General features: G+C 50.3%; 1 protein-coding gene across 4 annotated transcripts in view; it reads left to right on the forward strand.

Annotated features, from left to right (window-relative positions):
• The window catches only part of MAPK1 (mitogen-activated protein kinase 1), a 95,503-nt gene extending 78,786 nt beyond the window's left edge, over nucleotides 1–16,717 (forward strand). For all 4 annotated transcript variants that reach the window (XM_060028484.1, XM_060028485.1, XM_060028486.1 and 1 more), the window contains 3 exons: nucleotides 6,534–6,643; nucleotides 8,451–8,576; nucleotides 13,034–16,717. In XM_060028484.1, coding sequence (XP_059884467.1) covers nucleotides 6,534–6,643; nucleotides 8,451–8,567 — 227 coding nt within the window. In that variant the 3' untranslated portion in view covers nucleotides 8,568–8,576; nucleotides 13,034–16,717. The remainder of the gene's footprint in view (nucleotides 1–6,533; nucleotides 6,644–8,450; nucleotides 8,577–13,033) is intronic.
• Nucleotides 16,718–22,062: the final 5,345 nt, after the last annotated feature.

A 22,062-nucleotide genomic window follows, 5' to 3' on the forward strand; every position in this document is an offset into this window, starting at 1 on the left:
TAGTTCACAGAAAAGGAAATGTAAATGTCTCTTAAATATAGGAAAAGGGACTCATTGTTATTTATTATATGAGATATGAACATTGAAAGGTCAGTAATTCCATTTTTTTCCCACTCATCACAGTAGCAAGAATCACAGAGTTTGATAATCCACTGTGTGGTCAAGGCAGGGGATCTTCTCAGAGGCAGCTGGTGGAGTGTGAATCTGTGGAGTCTCTCTGAAAGGCAGCTTGGCAATTCTGTCACATGTCTTTTGTTCCAGCAATTCTGGGTATTGCACTTTTGGGTTTGCCAACCAAATGGGGGGGAAGTGACATTTTAATTTGTTTTTCTTTAATTAAGAGTGAGGTTGAATATTTTTTCACATGTTTGTTGGAAATTTCTGACTGCTGAGTCCCTTGAACCAGTAGTATTGTAGATTTTTCTTCAAAGGAAGCTAGCTTAGGATTCTCTCCAAAATTACTCCTGTGAGGGGGAAGAAATGATTATTCTTCAGCAGATGGTACTGGGCTAGTTGAATAGCTGTTTGGAAGAAAACCAATTTAAATCACTATTCACACATCAAAGTGAATTCCAAAACAATTGATGAGCAAATACTTTTAAAAAAATCATACTATTAAAAACTAGCGATATTTAGAGCATTCAGTATTTTTCTGATCTCTGCGTGGGGGAAGAATATCTTCCTAAGCTTTAAAAACAAACCAAGGTGGCGCAGTGGATGAGAATCTGCCTGCCAGTGCAGGGGACGCGGGTTCAATCCCTGGTCTGGGAAGATCCCACATGCTGCGGAGCAATTAAGCCTGTGTGCTACAACTACTGAGGCTGCACTCTAGAACCTGCATGCTGCAACTACTGAAGCCCACGCACCTAGAACCCGTGTTCCGCAACAAGAGAAGCCACCGCAAGGAGAAGCCTGCGCACCGCAATGAAGAGTAGCCCCACACTCGCCACAACTAGAGAAAGCCCGTGCGCGGCAACAAAGACCCAACGCAACCAAAAATAAATTAATTAATTAAAAAAAAAAAGACAAACATAAATGAAAGGTAGTAGATTTAAAAGTTTAAAATTTAAACTAGATTAGACCAGGTGTGGACAAATAGGTATAATTTGTTCTAGATTGAATAACATCTAAAGAATCCCTGTCCTGTTTTGTTGATGGCCACACACATGGTGGTTAGGTCCTGTGCTCTACAATTGGCCTCCTGAGTGCAGACTTGTGACCTCACTTTTTCACATTTTCCTCATCTCAAAATTGGGGCAAGTTTTACCTACCTCATAGGATAATTGGGAAGGTTGAGAGCTAAGAATATTAGGCAGGGTTAAGAGCAGTAGTTCTTAATGTTAGACTTCTCGTTAATGTTATTAGTGTTTAAAGAGCAGAGAGAACTCTAAGACATCAGTGGATAAAATACATGAGCCAAAGGACAAGAACACACAACTTCCACGAAGAGGTACTGAGCCGAGGGTCACTGTGGGAGGAGCCAGTCGGGAGTTAGCAGTTGCGAGTTTAGTCTGGGCCGTGTTAAATTGTTAGAAACGGCTTCCCTGGTGGCACAGTGGTTACGAATCTGCCTGCCAATGCAGAAGACACGAGTTCGAGCCCTGCTCCGGGAAGATCCCACATGCCGCGGAGCAGCTACGCCTGTGCGTCAAAACTACTGAGCCTATGCTCTAGAGCCTGCGAGCCACAACTACTGAGCCTGCGTGCCACAAGTACTGAAGCCCACAGGCCTAGAGCCTGTGCTCCACAACAAGAGAAGCCACCACAGTGAGAAGCCCACACGGAACAATGAAGACCCAACGCAGCCAAGAATAAATAAATAAATTTTTTAAAAAATTGTTAGAAACAACCTCAGCGCTAACTGTTCATTGTTCATGGATCAGAGTCAACTGATACATCTACTCAAAGGAATATTATATCAAGTCCCTAAAAGTGATTTTTACAAAGTTTTTGTAGCATGGGAAAATACTAATGAGCAGAGTTGACTGAGGAGATAACACAGCCTTTGTTATGTATAATATGATCTTAACTGTGTGAAAGAAGATGCACAGGGAAATTCTACAAAATGTGTCCAGAGATGAGCAGTGGTTCCCACTGAGCAATGGGGCTGTGGGCGTGGGGTGAGTCATCACAGACTGGAGGGTCGGCTCTTTGAGGCCTTCTCTGTCCACTTCATGAGAACCCACTGGGACTGGCCTTGGCCTGAAGAAGGACTTCACCGGCTCTCGGAACCGACAGGCCCAGCCGGGCTTTGATTCCAGGCGTAGCTCCTTTGGCCACAATCTGGACTTTGTCATTCAGCATTGCCTTCCTCTGTTCCATCTTTCTTGTTAACCAGCCTCTTTTCTCATGGTGACACGATGGCCACCAGCATCTCCAGGCTCACGCTGACCTGTTTCCTGATAGTTTTAGCCCAAGTGTGGGGCTGACACTCACTGCCTCTGTGTCCACACCCTTGACAGTCACCGTGGCCAAGAGAACCTGGTGAATGTGGCCGAGCTGGTGTCACCGCTCCCACGGGCAATCCTGAGAGCTCCCCCATGGCAAGTGCAGCTCCGTGTGGTTAGAGGTCAGGTGCGCAAAGCCAGCAGACGGCTGTCAGCGCGTAAAGAAAGATGAGGAATTCTGTTCTCTTGGTCCCACTTTTGTTTTTCGTTTTTTAGTTTTTGGGGGTTTTTTTTGGCCATGCCATGCAGCATGCGGGATTTTAGTTCCCCGACCAGGGGTCAAACTGGTATCTCCTGCAGTGGAAGAGCGGAGTATTAACCACTGGACTGCCAGGGAATTCCCCTATTTTTTGAAATTTTAAAAAATGCCGTTCTTGTGAGAAGTCTGTGTCCATTTCTCAGATAACCTGGTATTTGAAAAGCCTCCAGACTTTATTACTGCTCCTGTAAATGCATATACATATATATGTTCTCAATGGGATAAGCTGTATTCTATTTCATTACCTACAGAGAGTCTCTGTATACAGAGAGTGAGAGTCCTGAGCTGACAGTAGATTTAGGAGTTTTTTAACAGATGGCATTTGAAATCCTGGAAGAGGCTGGGGAGGTGAAGAGTGAGATGTGTAAGGAACTGGACAAGAATCTTCCCTGGGCAGTGCAGGAGGGATGGGGATTCTCGCAACCTGTAGAGGAGATGGACACAGATAATGCCTTGTGAGAATGTGGCCGAGTTCAGCACCTCCACATGGCATAGAGGCCTCCAGTTCAGGTCATGGGTGACCACATAAGAGGAATGGGAACATGGAGACAGAAAGGACTGGGCCAGGTGAGGGCAGCAGGGAGGATCGGCTTTGGGTGGGGAGAGGGTCTCCTCTTTGAACAGAAGGATGCATGTGGATCTGGTGGAGGAATGCCCAGGAAGGTCACCCCTGGGGATATTGATTTTCTCAGAAAGTTGTGCTGAGAGGAATGAGGGCCGGTGGGCAGGAAGGGCATGATCCACCCATGTGAGTAGAGAAGGGCTGACCAGGGCTTTCCCCGAGCTCTTGGGGACCATGATAAGATTAAAGATCTTGAGTTTTTGTGGCTCAGCAGTTCTTGGTAGTATGCTCCTTAGACCTCTAAGGTCCCCAAGATCCTTCCAGGGGGTTGGTGAGGTGAAAACTCCTTTCATGATGACACTGAGGCATCCTGCACCCTGTCCCTTGTGCTGCCATCTGTGCTCAGTGCAGGGCGAGGCGGCAGTGCCAGCCTCCCAGCTAAAACCAGGGCAGCTGCGTGTGAGGTGCCTTTGGTTAAGCAGCACAGAGAAGTCGCTTTGTTGTGTCCTGTCCTTTGTGCCAGTCTTTTTAGTGTTCCATGTGACAGCGCGGGATAAGTGCACGCAGAACACATCTGCCACGTACTGAGTGCAGTGGTTTCCTCAAAGGATGGTGCTGTGCAGTTGTTTGAATTGTGAGTTGAATTCGCTGCTTTTTAATAATTGATCCTCAGTTTTCAAGAGTAGGGCTCTGAGATCAGAAAGTTTGAGAAGCACTGTTGCGGTGGCACAGTCTGCACAGGTGGGCTTTTTCTCTGCCTCTGCTCAGAAATTCGAGCTGAGGATGGAAATGACAGATGGCAACCTTAATCTGGGATCAGAGTGTTGCTGGGTAGGTGAGACGGCCCCAGAGCAGTGCTGCCAGCCGGGTGACCCGCCCCAGGACCTGGAAGGAGAAGTGACTGATGAGCCGGAAGGGTGGGGTCATGTTGCTGCACACCCCCCGGAGTTAGACGGGAGGTGTGGGCTCATGGCCGCCACCAGGGAGAGTCAGGATCGTGGTCAGATGTCATCCTGGCCTTGAAGGGGCTTCAGTCTTTTAGGGAAAATAAAATCTGCATCCTATGCACAGCCAGTGTGATTCATACGTCGGAGTGGTGCCAGCGGGATGCTGAGCATGTGGGAGGAGGGAGGCCGGGCTCTCTGACTGTGGGAGCAGCACCTGCCAGCTGCTTCCCATCTCCCCCCCTCCCCTCCTGTAGCTGCAAGCAGTGCAGAAATAGCGCTGCAGTCAAAAGAGGCTGGAGAGCCAGTCAGTTTTCAAGTAGAAAAAAAAAATTTAAAAAGCTCTTTTCTTTTGAAAGTGTTGCCTAGGATTGAACTTGAAGGAACTGAAAGGTCTGTTTTAGGAGTGTGTCAGCTGCAGAGCATCCAGTTGCCTTGGAGTGCATCCCTCCTTAATATCAACAAGACTTGGAATTTAAAAATAATGCTGTTAGACTCTTGACTGTGGCTGGGCCCTCGGCTTCTCCTGACATGGATGGAGGTTATCTGATCTCAAGGCATTCCTTGGGGAAATGTCTGTGAGCTCTAGGGGAGGGGGGCGGGAGCGGGAATTGAGGTCGGTTTTAGTGCCTGTGTTAGGTATGGTAGGGCTCTGAGGCCCAGCAGGTGTGTTCGCCCATCTACCAGTTTGAAAATGTACTATTTGTAGAAATTCATTATGTGGGCTTTAAAAAAAACGTACTGTTTTTCACACTTCACTTTATGGACATGAAAAAAGTCCTTTGTTGTGTGGAATTTCTTATGTCCATCACACAGTGTACCACATCGATGATCTCCTGATTGAAGGTGAGTAGGGGTGGTGTGCAGGGATGTGCACGTGGGGGCCACAACTTCGGGCAGTGGGGCACTCCGCCCACTCGCTCTCTCCTGGCGACTTCCTGGCCAGCTGCCAGCTGCTCTCCATCGGGGAGCACATTTCCTAGTGACTACAGTGATTTTCCATCACCGTTCTTTATCCTAGAGCTTAGAGTCGGGTGCTCATTTGCAGATGGACGAGGTTGATAACCTAATAAGAAACTATCACCGTGAGTAACAAGGCTTCATTAAGTAGATGCCAGTGCTTTTGTTTTTGTTAGTGTCAATACATTTTCTAAAAATGTGTGTTCCTAATAATTACCTGGTAGGTTTTTTTTTGCGGTACGCGGGCCTCTCACTGTTGCGGCCTCTCACTGTTGCGGCCTCTCCCGTTGCGGAGCACAGGCTCCGGACGCTCAGGCTCAGCGGCCATGGCTCACGGGCCCAGCCGCTCCGCGGCATGTGGGATCTTCCCAGAGCGGGGCACGAACCCGTGTCCCCTGCATCGGCAGGCAGACTCTCAACCACTGCGCCACCATGGAAGCCCTACCTAGTAGTTGTTAGATTTATTTCTTGGAGCCCTTGGATTTCTCAGGGGTGTCTCAGGGCCGTGAGCACCACTGGTCTGAGCATTGTTAAATAAAAGGAGATAGTTTTAAAAGAAGCCCTCTTTGTTACCTCTTTACCAGAACAGTGATGTCTTTTCTAGCATGTATTCTCCCTCATTGAAACCTACTTCTGACACTAAATACAGGAAGTATTTTGTCACATGACCCTTAACCCTGGTCCCAGCCACTGTCAGCCGTGCCCCTTGGCTGTCCTCGCGGCCTGAGGTTGTGCCTAGATACTCTGTAGAGGCCCCAGGGCAGGCTGCTCATTGGCCACCGCCTCCGGCTTGTTCCTGTTGGCCCTGCACTTGCTGCCTTGCTGCATTGTCGGCATGAAAAAGGTGGTCAGGGCTGAACTGCCGGCCAGGTCGAGAGAATACTTGTAGTTTGGGGCCTTGGAGAAAGACGCCAGGCTGCAGAGCAGGCCAGGGGGCCTGTGCTTTATACATGCCTCTCAGCCAGGACCTGGAAGGAGGAGGCTGAAACCACATGGGAGGCAGTGACCATTGCAGAACTGACTTTGGAGTTGACTTAAGAGCGGTACATACATAAAACCTCTGCTTTTGACCCTGCGAGCAGAGCTGTGATTTAGGACAAGGCCAGGTTTTGGGGGCAGACTTGGGCTTGAATCCTGGCCACTATGTGGAGCCTTTGCTGAGCATATCACCTTCCTGAGTCTGGGTCTCTACTAACAGGTGCTCAGACTCAAGCTCAGAGATGGAACAGGCACCCCTGGGTGGTGGGGGCTCCTTTAGCTCGGTTGTCTTGTGGGTCAGTGGACTTAAACAGGAAGACGAGAGAGTATTTCATTGACTTTTTCTTTGGCTTCTCACCTCTTCAAAACCTTTCTCTTTGTAGCTCTGGATTTACTGGACAAGATGTTGACGTTCAACCCTCATAAGAGGATTGAGGTGGAACAGGCTCTGGCCCACCCGTACCTGGAGCAGTACTACGACCCAAGTGACGAGGTGAGAGCCTGCACCCCCCCGGCTGAGTGGCCCTGCCATCATGTGCCTGAGACTAGTGCTGTCCCCACAGCCTGAAACCCCTTCCTTTAGGTCCCCTGCACCGGGTGGGGCCGGGGAAATGGAAGGGGAGGGGAGCACAGGCAGGAAAGGGATCCCAGGACTGTGATCATGGCCTGTGGCAGGAAGAGACATGGAACTGCAGGGCCCACCCTGAGGGTGGAGGGGAGGAGGGGACAGGTCAGCCAGGACAGTCCCACCAGAGCTTGGTGGCTTCGTGTCTGCCTCCGTGTGTGCCTCCCTAGAGACACGAGAGCCTGTCGTGATGAGGAATGCTGGTCGCAGAGGTGCGTGCGCGAGTCTCCAGTGCACACCGGGCATGCAGGTGAAGGTGCTGCATGTCGGGCATCTTCTGTCCAAAAGTCCCCGTTCCTTGGCTCTTTGATTCCTCTGGGGACTCACTTTTAACTTTGTTCTCTGGAGGATAATGAAGGAAAGTGCAGTAGGAACCAGAAATGTGGATCTTTCTAGTTGAGGTTCAAATGCATAGACAGTAAGCCTTCACACTCCTGTTTTTTAAAAAGGGAGAACCAAGAGGAATGTGTTAAAGGGGAAATGGAAGAGGAAAGGAAGAACTAACTACAAAAGTGAAAAGCAGTTACATGAAAAAGAGAAAGAGGAAATCAAACATATATCAGTCAGCTTCCCCTTCCACAGCCTTTCCCGGAAACAGTTGACGCAACCTCCGTGGTACATAACAGAGGAGCAGCTGAAAACATGGGACCTGGGGCTCTTACTGCCCTGTGAGCTGGCGGTTTCCTAAGCCCCACGTCCTACTTTCAGGCTGGGGTGGTACCCCACACCCAAAGGGGGCCAGGCGGATTAGAAGGGTGGCATGTGTAGGGTCCCGTACGTCGAGCCCTCCTTCAGGGAGAGGAGCTGCTTGTTTTTCTCTTTTCCCCCTTTCAAGAGGCCAGGGCCTAGCGCAGAGTTTGGGGTGCACGTTTCCTTTCCCTTAATACATGGTGTGAGGGTGACATGGATAAGGTCTGGGGTGCCTGGTAACAGCTGTATCATCATCAGGTTCTGTAACATTGCATTCGTTTGGAGGGGGTTGCTTACAAATCAAAATATTAACTGACTACCTCTTTTGTCGTTGAGTATGCATGGAGGTTTTTTGATATGAATAGACAGTATTAGATTTCTGGTTATTTATAGAGAAAGTATACTAAAGAAAAGCAAAAACTTGCAGAAAAATACAAGAAAGATCACTTTGTAGTCTTGTTATGCGGTTATCATTATTAAAATTTTGGAGTGTTTCCTTCTCAGTCTTATATTTCTATATCTAAATTTTAAAAATAGAGTTCATTCTGTTTAACACAAATATGGGCATTTTGCCATGATTTTCACCTTCCTTGCGGCTTCACTTTTTAATGGCTCTGTATTACTTCTTCATATAAAGATACCGTAATGTATGTAATCAAATGCATTTATTCAAGTATTGAGGGTCTTGATTGTATACACATACTACCACCAGCAGCAGCCCTCCCATCACAGCAGATTCCTGTGGCTGCCATGTGCATGCAGTGCCTGAAGACATTGGAGAATCATGTGGGGACGCTCCCTCTCACTGGTTCAGGGCTCTCGGGAGGTGCACTTCCGTGACTGGGGTGCAGCACAGGGCTGCTCATCACAGGTGCCAGTCCTGCCATCTCAGTTCGAAAGCCTGAGCTATGGTCTTTCTGTGGAGCAGTGAATGACTGCCTCAGCCGCAACCACTTTTGTCTAAACGTTCTATTTTCTTTTCAAGCCCATCGCCGAAGCACCATTCAAGTTTGACATGGAATTGGATGACTTGCCCAAGGAAAAGCTCAAAGAACTCATTTTTGAAGAGACCGCTAGATTCCAGCCAGGATACAGATCTTAAATTTCTCAGGTACCTGGAGCTTTAACCATATAGTAAATCCTAGCAGAGGAGACAGGTAAAAAGTGTTCAAAAAGAGGAAACACAGATCTCAATTTTAGAGAATATACGGAACGGGAGAGAGAGTGGGGCTTGTTGTGTTAGAACTCTGTAGAAATGAGCAGTGAGATAAAGAATTATGACCAAGGGTTGAGGCACCTGCTGGGGAAATGCTTTGGACAGACCAGCCCGGGGCAGCTGGATGGCCTGGCAGTGGGGTCTGCAGACAGGTGACCGAGGGGGCTCCAGGCAGGGTTACGAAGTGGGGGATTCTGCAGCAGTGGGCATTGGGGATTCTCAGCTGGATCTTAAGTCCATTCTCTCCTGCCTGGGCCTTTTTATTTATTTTCACATACTGGGGTCAGGCTGAGGGTTGGTCTGAGGTTGCCTGTGTTGGGCAGCGTCCAGGCTTGAGATCAGAAGCTGCTTGAGCTATTTCACACAGAGGGTGTGTGATCAGTCAGGAGGCTGTGGAAGGGCTGGAGAGCAAGAGCGGGGCGGTGGGGCTTCCTGCAGACGGGGGTCTGCAGGGGCTGAGGGGAAGCGATGTGAGCCAGCATCTGTCTGGTCAGCAGGCCCGGAGGGTGCCGGGCCCCTGCCAGAACTGCAGCTGTTAGAGCATCACCATTGCTGAGGAGGGTCAGGAGCCCGACTGCCACTGACCCAGGGACCTCAGGGGCCTGAGTCACCACCACCCTCCAGTACCTCTGAAACCCAGAACCACCCCTCCCGAAGAGCCATGTGTCACTAGAGGCAGAAGAAGGAAGGCTTTTCCTCTCAGTGCCTGCCACTGGCAGTCCCACCAGAAGCAGCTGCCAAGGACAGGCAGCGGTGCTAAGGCAGGGTCCCAGCCCCGGAGCTCAGATCAGGGGATAGGGAAGGGCGGAAGGGGGGCTACAAGCAGATGCGATCAGCTCACCTACTCACAGAGCCACCAGGGCTGGACCAGGGCAGAGGAGAGGGTGGGAGAGGAGCTTCCAGACCTGGGGCTCAGACTGGGGTGTGGTCGGGAGAAGCAGTGACTGCAGGGGAGTGAGGGGAGCAGAGCCTAAAAGACCCCGATTCCCTAACCAAGCAAGGGAGGGGGACTGGCAGGCCCTTGCTGGGACACACTGGAGGCCAGACTCCAAGCCCGAGCACATGTGCCCCTAGCAGCCAACCTTCAGGAAGTGTCTGAGCAGGAAGGGGAGATGCCGCAGGGGACAGAGAGGCCAGTCCAGTGGGGTTGGAAGCGTTCATCCGTCCACACCTCACATCAGGACAATCTCTTGAAGAATTTGTTGCACACAAGGCACTGTGCGGTCATTCACCAACAGAAGGAAAGCGGCCCCTGGGACCCAGCCGTTTTCACCCCTTCCTGGCCTCTCTGCCTGCGTTCACAGTGGGGGGATTGTCTCTGCCAGGGGCCTGCTCTTCCGTCCCCGTGTCCGTGCCAGGTCAGCCTGGCTGCGTTGGGTGAATAAGCTTTTGGCTGGCTCTTTACAAATTAGGCCACTGACCCCTGGCCTGGAAGGTCGAGCTGAGCAACTTTCTGTATGGTCCCTTCCATGGGTTGCTTTCCTGTGTGTTCATGGCCCCTGATTTCCCTGCCTTCTGGTTTCAGGGCATACATGCTGTGTGCTCACCCCAGTGAGCAGAACAGACAGGACTGAACGTGGCCCCCGAGGAGCACGTGGCCTGAGAGGGGAGAAAGACACAGACCATCATGCACATCTTTGGTGTAGAACATCTGGGGGTGATGGAGCTATCAGTTTGTCATTGTTCATTTAATCCCTGTCACGTACTTTAGTGCCGGGTAGGAGGGAACGGATGGGTAAGACCCAGGCTTTGCTTTCTAGCAGCCTGATGGCAGGACCCGGGGAGTCAGGCCCAGCATTGTGGTGCTGCACCAGGGGAGGGTTCGACCCCAAAGATGCAGAGCGCTGGTGGGGCGCCCCGCTGGTGGGGAGGGGCCCGCCTCTCCTCACAGGTGGTCTCAGGTCCTGAAGTGTCAGGGCATCTGACACTGGGCAGTCTGGGTGGCGGGACCTCGGCAGGGACTTGTGGGGTGGCTGGTCAGGCAGCAGGCACAGGGGAACGTGACAGTGACTAGGGTCCTGGGCCACAGGACAAGGCTGCTGACTGGATGCCTACTGGAGGCCATTAGCACACGGGGACCAAGCCCACCCGGGGCCCACCCCAGCTCTGAGTATCCAGGGTTGGGGCCTGTCACCAGTGGAGGCGGTGGCAGGGGGGTTGCTCTGTGTTTAGTTCACTTCCTCCAGGCACACAGAAGGCACAGAATGTGCTTGTAGCCTGATTTTTTCCCCAAACGTTTTTTAAATGACAATTTTTACCTATTCTGAGAAGTTGAGGGTTTTACAGTAGACACCCATATTCCCACCACCCCGATCCTATGATTAACGTTTTATTATACTTTCTTTGCCTTTTCACGTATCTGTCCATGCATTCCTCCATCTGCCCATCAATCCATCTTGTTTTTTTCTGTGCATTTCAAAGGAAATTTCCAACATCTAGACTGACTTATAATTTAGTCATCTAGGATAGAAGAGTGAGTGCAGAGGAGGGTGGGTTGGGGGCGTTGTTAAGCTCTGGGCCAGGTTCTTTCACAGACATTGCCTTTTGATGATCACAGCAGCGTTTTCTGAAGTCAGCACACAGCCCAGGTCTACGCTTGACGAAACTGAAGGAGTGTGTTTAAGCATTTTGCTCAAGATTATACATCGGTGGCAAAACTAGGCAGAGAGTCCAGGTCCTTTAGACTCAGAAATCTTTTTTCGCCTGGATTTGCTCCCCAGGGAGGTGGAGGGACCGGGGTGTGAGTTCCCAGTCTGCAGCGAGGGCGGAACTGCACAGAGGAGACCCTGGAGGTGTTGGTGCTGTGACACACGGGGCCGCCGGGGAAACGTGCTCATACAGCTGTGGGGGCTTTGCTGGAGGGGACAGCAGGGACCGCTCCAGAGGAGACCCTAGGTGTCCCCTGCTCGCTGATGTTCTTAGTGGCGGCTCTGAGTGATTGTAAAGGGTCAAAGTATGTTCATTATATTTTGTTTAAAGAGCTCTATTTTAGAAATGTTTTCACTGGAAAGGTAAAAAGGTATAAGTGGTTAATACATTGTGACAAGTCTCCGATTCCTCCAGCCTTGGGTCTCAGCCTCATCCTTACAGACCATCTCCTTACCTGCTTCCCTGAGAAGCTGGGAGAGAGGAGGTGGTGCCTGCCTTTCTTCCTCCTTCTCCAGCCCGTCGCTGGACTTTCTCGGGGGGTGGTGGGGGACTGATTACTAGGGGCATTAATCTGTTGTTTCCCTTTGGTTTCATTAAAGATAAAAGCATTTAGGGCAGTTTTAGTTTTCTGCCAGCTGCTAGGTGTGGCTGCAGTTCATGGTGGCACGCCTCTAGGGGGAGGTCACGTCTTGTCCCCCGAGCTCGTCTCCCCGAGCAGCAGACAAGGACTATCCACCTGGCAGTGCCTGTGAGCCAGGTGACACCTGCCGGTGGGCGTTTAACAGGCCACCTCTCCAGGGGAAGGAAGGTCTGCTTTGCTCGCATCCTGACACACTCGATTACCCTCATGCTGTCTCCACGCGGCTTCGTCGTGAGACAGAGAACGTGCGCTTCTCCTCCCCAGGATGGTCCTCGGGGTGGAGGGAATTCCCACGTCCACCCACGCCCCACCCCCAGCCGTCTGTGCTCACAGCCAAGAACTGCTAGTCTGGAAACAGGTGGAGTGGATTTAACCCAGAATATAATTTCCTCAAGTAAAATAGAGATGTTAGGAGAGTGATGGGGGACCTCAGGGGCCTCCTGAGGGATCCTCGGACATCTGCAGGGCCAGGGGGGCCTGGCGGGACAGCAGCCATTGGGTCGCCTCCTGCACTTCCAGGGTCCAGGCCCACCAGCTTCACGCTTCCTACCAGCACTTGGTTGTGCTTGTTGTGCTTAGTCACAGAAAACTTGAGCATTAAAAAAAAAAACACTTTCTGCCTCCTGTGTGGTTGATTCTGACCTACCTGCTCATCCAGAGAGAGAGACGTGCTGAGAATAGGAGGCAGAAGCGTTTTCCACTTCACACATGTGTTTACAAAGATTCTCAGACTCTGGTTTGGACCGTTGGTTAATGGCATCTGGGGAACACTGACGCCGGCCTGGCTGTGAGCGAGCGTGCGTGTCTCCCCCTGAGTATTCTGGAAACATCCTCTGTGAAACGTCTGAGAGAAAAGGTGCCCGGGGATGGGGGCGTGGAGGCAAGCCCACCCTTGAGGAGCCTCGGGTGTGACTCGTGCCACGTGGTTCTGAGGGAGATGACCTTTTCTGCAGGAGTGTTTTTCCTTTGCTTTTTCACTATTCCGTTTTCCTAGCACTGCTGCTGCTGCTTTTCCCACGTGGTTCACCCTTAGCTCACAGTCGGTCTGTCTGTTTCCCAACAGGACACGGGCTCCGAGGACGGGCCACGCGCAGGCATCGCTGTTCTTCCTCCCAGCTCCTGACCCCAGGCCCGTCTCCAGCCTGTCTCGGCGTGTCCACCTGACTCCTTTGAGCCATTCGGAGGGGCAGTTTCTGGTAGTTGTGGCTTTTATGCTTTCAAAGAATTCCTTCAGTCCAGAGAACTGTTCCTGGCACCCCTGTGTGTGTCGCCCTCCGGTGACCTGTGGCAGTATGTACTTCAGGGCACCTACTGCTCACCTTGCTTTAGTCACTAATCGCTTTCTGGTTTGAAAGATGCAGTGGTTCCACCCTCCCTAGTCCTCCCTCCCGATGCCCTGCTGACCCCGCCCTCACCGTCGGTCACTGCGTCTCACCTTCCGGGAGGGTGGCCGCTCCTCGGGCACTTTAAGGCAGTGACGGCCCCTCTTTGCACTCCTCTCCCACCCTGCCGGGGCCCCTGCAGCTCGTGCTCCCGCCCCTGGACCCTGTGGGTGCTCGTCAGCACCTCTCCTTTTGTCATATTAATCTCTAGCAGATGTAAGGTATATGTACTGCTTGCCCAACTTTTAGAAAATTCAGCCCTTTTTCTAAATAAAAGGAAGAAATCCTGCATCGGGCAGTTCCACCTGTACCATTTACAGGGGCACAGCACTTGCCAAAATGTGTTATATACAGTTCTGGGTGTTTGCAAGACTTATGCAAAAAGACGTAAAGTGGCAGCTTCTCTCGGGATTTGGTGAGAGGTGTGCGAGGTCATGCAGGCTGCCCAGGTGGTGTGGGGCTGAGCTCCACGCCCAGTGGGCACAGGTGCCACGGGCGCTGTAGCCACGCTCGTTGCCTGAGGGTCTAGCGGAGAGGAACACTGCGTCTTTCAATGAGAAAGTGTACACTTCCTTTTCCTCCTACAGCATGTCAGCATCTCAAGTTCATTTTCAACCTACGATATAACAGTTTGTAATAAAGCCTCCGTGAGCTCACGACTGGAGCACTGTTCTTTCGTCAAGTGCTCGCTCACGTCTCTGATGTCACCGAGCTCAGGCCGTCAGGAGCAGCTAGCACTAGGTCCTGCGTGCAAGGAGCCCTAGCCCCTGCCCTCCTGAGCCCTCTAGTGTTTGTTCCCGCCGCCGCACCCTGTGGTGTGGACTCGGTGTTCTGTCCCCGTGCGGTGCCTCCTCTTGACTCCCCCACTGCTCTGTGTGGTGAGAAATCTGCCTTGTTCAGTAATTACTGTACCCTCGCATGACTGTTACAGCTTTCTGTGCGGAGATGACTGTCCCAAGTGCCACATGCCTATGATTGAAACAAAAAATCTATTGTTACCTCTGAGTTGTGTTCCACGGAAAATGCTATCCAGCAGATCACTTAGGAAAAATAATTCTATTTTTAGCTTTTCATTTCTCAGCTGTCCTTTTTTTCTTGTTTGATTTTTGACAGCAATGGAGAATGGGTTATATAAAGACTGCCTGCTAATATGAACAGCAATGCACTTGTAATTCATGGAAATAAATGTACATCTTCTATCTTCATATTCATGTTAAGATTCGGTGTTGATTTCCTCTGGATTAGCGGGTCCAAATGGACAGTCAGGCTCAGTCTGTGCTTTAGAACAGAGAGGCTTGCAGGCCTCCCCTTCCCACCAGGCACTGCCCGAACACTTAGCTTTACGTCAGGTGATTTAGAAAGCATTTCTGGAGGGTTCTTTTTTCCTTCCACACAGCAGAGAATCAATTCTGACATGTTCGTTTCTTCAGATCATAGGTCTACAGTGTTCTGTCAGGCTCTGATGAAGCAGCCCAAATGTCTCAGGTTGGATTCTCTGATTCTTTCTAAAGAGGGCCGGCCTGTGTCCCAGTTGAGTGCTGGAAAGGGCTCCACCCCCCCACCCCCCACCCCCCAGCCCAGCGTGCTGGTGCTCACACCTCACGGGCCAGAGCAGGTGGCTGACTCATCCTCAGAAATCAAAACTACATCTAGGTTTTTGCCCTGAGATACGTGATTTTCACCTCCATGCACAGAGCTGCCTTGTGAAGGTCCACACAGCATTGAAAAGATACAGAGATTTGACTGTTCCTCGATACATTTTTAAAGGAGCATTGATAGTTTTATTGCTCTTGTTTCTTTGTACTTTTTAAATGGAATGTTAGCAGTATTATGAGGTTAACCTGCAGTCCTCTAACTAGAAAGAAAGCCATAGCCTTGGTTACTAATCCCTGGGGACTCTAGACTCTTTCCCCCCCCCCCCTCACTGGTACCATGGAGTCAGATGGGCATGAAACCACTAACTGCATCCTAGAGTCCCTGTAGCCACAGGTTGTGTGCTTTTTACTAATCATGCTAAACTTGGTTTAACAGGTCAGGAATTGTCTTAACCAAGGTACCTGTGAAAAGTACTAGCTGTTAGGTGTGAAAGACTCATCATTTGGATATTTCATCTCTAAAAATGTACAGGTTAGGTCATCTAAATTCATGCTGGTGATCCCGAATGCCTCCATTACTGCTCCACGCAGATAAGTTTCAGACTGATGGCTTTTTTGGTGTCTAAAATGTAAGCAAAAAATTCCTGTCGAAACATTCCAGTCCTTTCACTTAGTATGAAACAAAATACCTAGCAAGCCAGCAGGATGGACTTGAGAGAACTCAGGAGGACTGTGCAGACACAGCCTTCAAAGCTGGTAGAGACACGCAGACCGTGGACATGAGGGTAGAAGATCACTGCGTTGGTGTGCGGTGTGTTCACGTGACTCCTGCTACTGCATGCACAGCGACGGGTGTGGCGGGGCCACAGTAGTCGGTGGCTGTCCCTGAGGCAGACAGGTGTACTGCCTATGACAAGCCGAGTAACAGTCATGCGCAGACCATTCAGAGGAGACTGACCTTTATTTGCTTACGTGTTAATACAGATTTTAAATTGGTAATTTTTCTATAGTATGGTAATAGTATGTTAATACACATACATATGCACACATGCTTTGGGTCCTTCCATGATACTTTTATATTTGTAAATCAATGTTTTGGAGCAATCCCAAGTTTAAGGGAAATATTTTTGTAAATGTAGTGGTTTTGAAAATCTGAGCAGTCCTTTTGCTTATGTTTTAAAGCATTTGTGCTTTAAAATTGTTGTGCTGGTGTTTGAAATATGATCCTCCTAGTACAGATGAGAGGCATGTCCCAGCAGAGGAAGCGCTGTCTTCCTCACTGCAGCCAGCTTGGCATCGTGGGTCAGAGACGGGAAATCCAGAGGGATGCTGTAGGCTTGCACCAGCTTCCCTGAAGCTCGTGGCCTTTTCTGTGCTGTTTATCCGTGTAGAGCACTCAAGATCTGAAACTGCTTTGTTACCTGCTTTGTACTGTTGGTGCCTTCTTGGTATTGTACCCCAAAACTCTGCATAGATTATTTAGTATAATGGTAAGCTAAAAACAAATGTTAAGGGAAGATTTTATTAAGAATCTGAATGTTTATTCATTATATTGTTACAACTTAACATTTATTTGTGGTATTTGTGATTTGGTTAATCTGTATAAAAATTGTAAGTAGAAAGGTTTATATTTCATCTTAATTCTTTTGATGTTGTAAACGTACTTTTTAAAAGATGGATTATTTGACTGTTTATGGCACCTAACTTGTAAAAAAACAAAAACTACAAAAAAATTAGAATCATTAAATTGTGTCCGTGTTACCAAAATAACATAGTACTGTGCATGTCTAGTTTAACTGGAATTTCATACATGAAGATATGGAGTCACCTGGTCCTTTATTACATTTCCCAAGCAAGTGCGTCTTCTGGTTTGACTTTGCTCGTAGAACATGGCGGTAGTACCGTCAGCTGGTGCTCTGGAGGCACTGGAATCTTAGTCTGTCCAGAGTGGTCTTCAGACCTTTGGCCGTAGGGGGAGAAGGCATTGCCACACGCATCTCCTCTCATCTCCCTGAACTTAAGCGACCCCCGCTGCTGGGCAGGTGTCACTGGCCGCCTCTTTTCAGACCAAGAAATCATGACCACGGGAGGGACTGTTGGACATTTGGTTCCTGTCACTGTTGGGCATCGTGCAGTGGCTTATTGACGAGAAAAGATACCAGCAGTGTCCACGGTGAGACAGCAGGAGCTCGGCTCTGGGCCTCGGACCCACAGCTGCACCGTGGAGCTGGCACACTCGCCTTGAGCACGGTGAAGGTTATATACAGATACTTCAAGTGCCTAGCGTAGTACCTCCAAGCAAGCGGTAAATCTTCCTAAATGTTTTTTTATTTCTTTAAGTTTTGTTGTGAGGCAGCATGAGAGTGTCTGCTAAGCAAACTATTTTCTGTTCATCTGAGAGGAAAACTGCCCCAAACGTTCTTCAGGCAAATGAGCGGATCCCACCTGAACTGGGAGTTTCTGAGGGGTGTTTGAAGCACTGGTATTGCATTTGCTTTCCCTGGAGAGGTGAACACGCTTTGCTGTTGTCCCAATCCTTTAGACGATTCAAATGATCCTCCTGTTAGTGGACACAGGAGTCTGATAACCCTACGTTCCCCATTTTAATCGTGAGCCCCGGCTTTAGCAGCAGTGCAGCCATTCTGGTTGGCACTGTAGATGGCATCTCGGCTGGCCCAGTTCACTGTGTTCAGTCAGAACCAGAGTGTCCAGGGCTGACCGTGACTGCAGAGCAGGTGGAGATGGGAGGGAGCGGGAGAGGAGCTGGGGTGTCTGCAGAGGAGTAGCCGAGCGAGGCCTGGTGTCATGGGGGCTTGGCCACCTGCAGGGCTGAGGCTGGGGGTGTGGGTCCAGGCAGACCCAGGCCATGGGGGCGCTTTCTTTGAGTCCAGCGCCAAGGATGGCTGAGGACAAAGCTCATCTTCTAGATGGGGTGGCAGTGCTCACGACATGTCTGTCCAGGTGAAATGGGAACGGTGTCGTGAGGAGGAGGAGGAGATCCGAGGAGGCCTGCAGTGGAGCTGACCTGAGGGGCCACGTCATCAGCGGTGACCCACGGCTGGACGATACGGGGCCTGGGAGAGACGGCTGAGTGACAGCCACGGCCACCAAGGCTGCACAGGCACCTGCCACTGCTGAGCATGCGTGGCGGGAGGTACAGGAAGGTAGGAGGGGATCTGATGCTGTCATACCCGGGTCCTGTGCAAATGAGGCTCCTGGGGCTCGCCAGGTCACCCTTGGGGGGTGACAACAGTGAGGGGAGGGGAGAGACCCATCACCTTGAGCTGTGACCACCCCTGGAAGACTCCGGTCATGCAGACCTTCTGCCGGCCTCAAGGCTGATCTGCTCGCAGTGGACTGGGTGCCAGGCCCTGCCTGCCGGGAAATCCGTGAAGTTGCCGGCCTGGGAGGGAAGGGGGACCTCTCAGCCAGAAGAGGCCCAGAGGACCGGAGTCTACCAGCTGTGCGATAATGACCATGTCTGTGCAGGTCCACAAAGATGTGTGGATTTAAAATCTGAATGATGACAACAGGAATGTGAAAACGAGTCATTTTTATCAGAAAGCAAAGTTTTGTCTTTTTCTGAGCAGATCAGGGAGACCCTGCAGGTCATCCTCACTCCCTCACTTTTAAATCAGCCTCCTGATTTAAAAGTGCAGGAAACAAGCTCGGCCTGGTGCTCTGTGATGGCCTAGTTGGGTGGGATGGTGGGGGAGGTCCAAGAGGGAGGGAATGTGTGTATGCATGTGGCTGATTCACTTTGCTGTGTGGCAGAAACAGCATTGTAAAGCAATCGTATTCTAATAAAAACAAAATATATTTTAAAAAGGGCAGGAAACATTGTTAAGACCACTGAGAAGTACAAATAGGGAGTGGGGGGATAGATGATAAGGAAGAAGAGCTTGTAAGGATGGAGAATGAAGTGTCCAGTGTTGATGCAGCGTCTGGCAAGGGCATGTCTGCAGAGGCAGCTGCGTCGTCTGTGAACATGCTGGTTCAGAAGGAAACGCTGGGCCAAGCAGGTTGCAAGGAGGAGGAGGTGACCGTCAGAGGAGGCCTCCCCTGGCCAGGAGGTACAGGGGGGCTCAGAACAGGCGGGGGGTGTGTGCTGCCACCAGGGTACATTCCCTGAAAAGACAAGTAGCAGACAGTGCAGACAGAGCATGTGGGTGAAGTCAGGAGGACGAAAAAGGCAGATGATGGATGTCATGACGGCCAAGCAAACAGGACGCCTAGTCTGCTGTCTCCCAGACGGAGGCTGGGCACGGGGCCCCTCCCTGACCGCCCACTGGGTCGTGGGATGGCCCGGCCGCTCCACAAGGAACAAGGTCTTAGAATAGCCTGGAGCCTAAGAGTTTTGGAGGGATCACAGGCTCGTCTCGCCCTTTTTCAGATGTGGTGGCTTAGACTGGCCTGGCCAGAGACACGTAGCTGGGTGACTGTGGGGTCTGACCCCATCCCCCACGGTGGCCAGCGAGGGCGCCGACCTGGAATGACCTGTAATGTGCATTCTCTAGTTTCCCACACTGGCTGCTGCAGGTGCGGGTATTCAGCCCACCCACCCACCGCTTGATTTAAAATCGTGCGGCCATCAGGGTGGGATGCCCCGCCTGGGTTCAGAGGACGCAGGTCCACAGGCAGCAGGGGCTCCAAAAGGCAGGCAGACTCACCCCTAGTCCCCTGAGCTCCCGCTGTCTGGCCGCTGAGCCGTTGGCCAGGCCCACTTTGGTCCCTGCTGGGGGGAGGGGCGCAGCCTGGTGGGGGAGGGGTGGGAAGAGATGGAAGCCTAAGCCTGACCCTGTAGCTGAGGTACTTCAGGCCCTTGGGGTCTCCACTGGTGAAATTGGGATGGTGGCTCCCAGGACTCAGGAGGGCGGGTGTGTCCTGCATCTGCAGTGGGTTCCACACCGATGCTTCCCCCCTCCCCCCCACACCTTCCTTGTCATTTGTGTTTTGCTGCTTGGCTTTGCCTTTTGTTTTTCCTTGAATTAACAGGTGTACATTTCTGGTTCTGGAAGCAGTATCAGGCCCCCAAGGGAGCTTGCCCCCATCCCTCTGGTCCTCGACACCACATCCCCACCTCTATCCACTTGGACAGCAGCCACGAGCCTCGGGGATGAGATCCCCAGGTCATGGTAATCTCCTACTCAAAACCTCTCCCCTCCTGTGGAGGGTCTGCCTTACTGCCCACCTACTGCTCCAGCCCCATGACCCCACGCCCTTCCTGGTTCTTCCCTCCAAGCCCACCCACTGTCCTGGCTCCAGTGTCAGAACAAACTGGAGGCTGGAGACCACAGGCAGGGAGCAGAGAGCTGAGGCCCCCCCAGGATGGAGGCCAAGCCCCCCTTCGTGACAGCCCTGCCACCGGAACTGAAGAAGAACTAAAGAATTGCACACTTTGACCAGCATCTCCCCATTCCCCCCACCCCCTAGCCCCTGGTAACCATTCTATTCTAGTTCATGACAGCTCATCGTTTTCATCACTGAAGAAGAGTTCACTGTATGGGGCTTCCCTGGTGGCGCAGTGGTTGAGAGTCCGCCTGCCGATGCAGGGGACACGGGTTCATGCCCCGGTCCGGGAAGATCCCACATGCCATGGAGCGGCTGGGCCCGTGAGCCATGGCTGCTGAGCCTGCGTGTCCGGAGCCTGTGCTCTGCAACGGGAGAGGCTACAACAGTGAGAGGCCCACGTACCGCAAAACAAACAAACAAAGTTCACTGTATGGATGGACCAGTTTGTTTATCCGTTCACCTACAGAAGGACATCTTGGTTGCTTCCAGTTTGGGGCAATAATAAAGTTGCTATAAACACTTGTGTGCAAGTTTCTGTGTGGACATAGGTTTTCAAGTCATTCAGGTAAATACCAAGGACCACAACTGCACCAGGCACAGGTTTAAGGAAGAAATTATATGGATTCTCTAAAGTTTATTCCAGAAAATAGAAGCAGAGGGAACACACCTAACTCATTCTATGAGGCCATCATTACCTTAATACCAAAACCAGATAAAGACATTACAAGAAAGGAAACTACAAACCAGTATCTTTTATGAATGTAGATGCAGAAGTGCTCAACCAAACACTAGAAAATGGAATCCAATAATGTATAAAAAGAATTATATGCCATGACCAAATGGATTTATTCCAGGCATGCAAGGCTGGTTCAATTCTTGGAAATCAGTGGACGTGAGCCATCACATCAACAAGCTAAAGAAAACTCATATGAGCACATCAATAAATGCAGAAAAAACATTTGACAAAATCAAACACCCATTCATCATTAAAATTCAGCAAATTAGGAATAGAGGGGAACTTGCTCAACTTGTTAAAAAGCATCTATAAAAAACCTACAGGTCACATGATAATGAGAAACTGCATGCTTTCCTCCCCAAGATGAGGAACAAGGTGAGGATGTCTCCTTTCACCACTCCTGTTAAACATTGTACTGAAAGAAAAAAAAAATCCTTGTTTCTTGTACCAGTGAAATTATCCTTCAAAAATGGAGAAATAGGGACTTCCCTGGCAGTCCAGCGGTTAAGACTCCACACTTCCCCTGCAGGGGGCACAGGTTTGATCCCTGGTCAGGGAACTAGAATCCCTCATGCTGTGTGGTGTGGCCAAAAAAAAAAAAGAAAGACTTTCTTAGACAAAAACTAAAGGAGTTTATTGCTGGTAGATCTGCTTTGCAAAAAACGTTTAAGAATTCTTCAGAGAAAAGGAAAATGATACAGATCAGAAATTTAGATCCATATAAGCATTTAAAATATTACAGTCCTCTCCTTGCTTGTGTGACTTCTGACAAGAAGTCTGCTGTGATTCCTATCCTTGTTTCTCTATAGTTAAGAGAGTTTGTTTGTTTGTTGTTTGTTTTATTCTGGCTTCTTTCAAGATACCCTCTTGGTCTTTGGTTTTCTGCAGCTTGGATATGATATACGTGCATGGAGATTTTTGGGTATTTATCCCATTCAGTGTTGTCTGAGATTCCTGGAATCACGATTTGTTTTGTCATTAATTTTGGAATATTCTCAGCCATTATTACTTTAACCATTTCTTCTGCCCACCTTTCCTTCTGGAATTCCAATTGTGTACATGTTATACCTTTTACAGTTGTCCCACA

The sequence above is a fragment of the Delphinus delphis genome, chromosome 13, assembly GCF_949987515.2.
Source record: "Delphinus delphis chromosome 13, mDelDel1.2, whole genome shotgun sequence".
Lineage (NCBI taxonomy): Eukaryota > Metazoa > Chordata > Mammalia > Artiodactyla > Delphinidae > Delphinus > Delphinus delphis.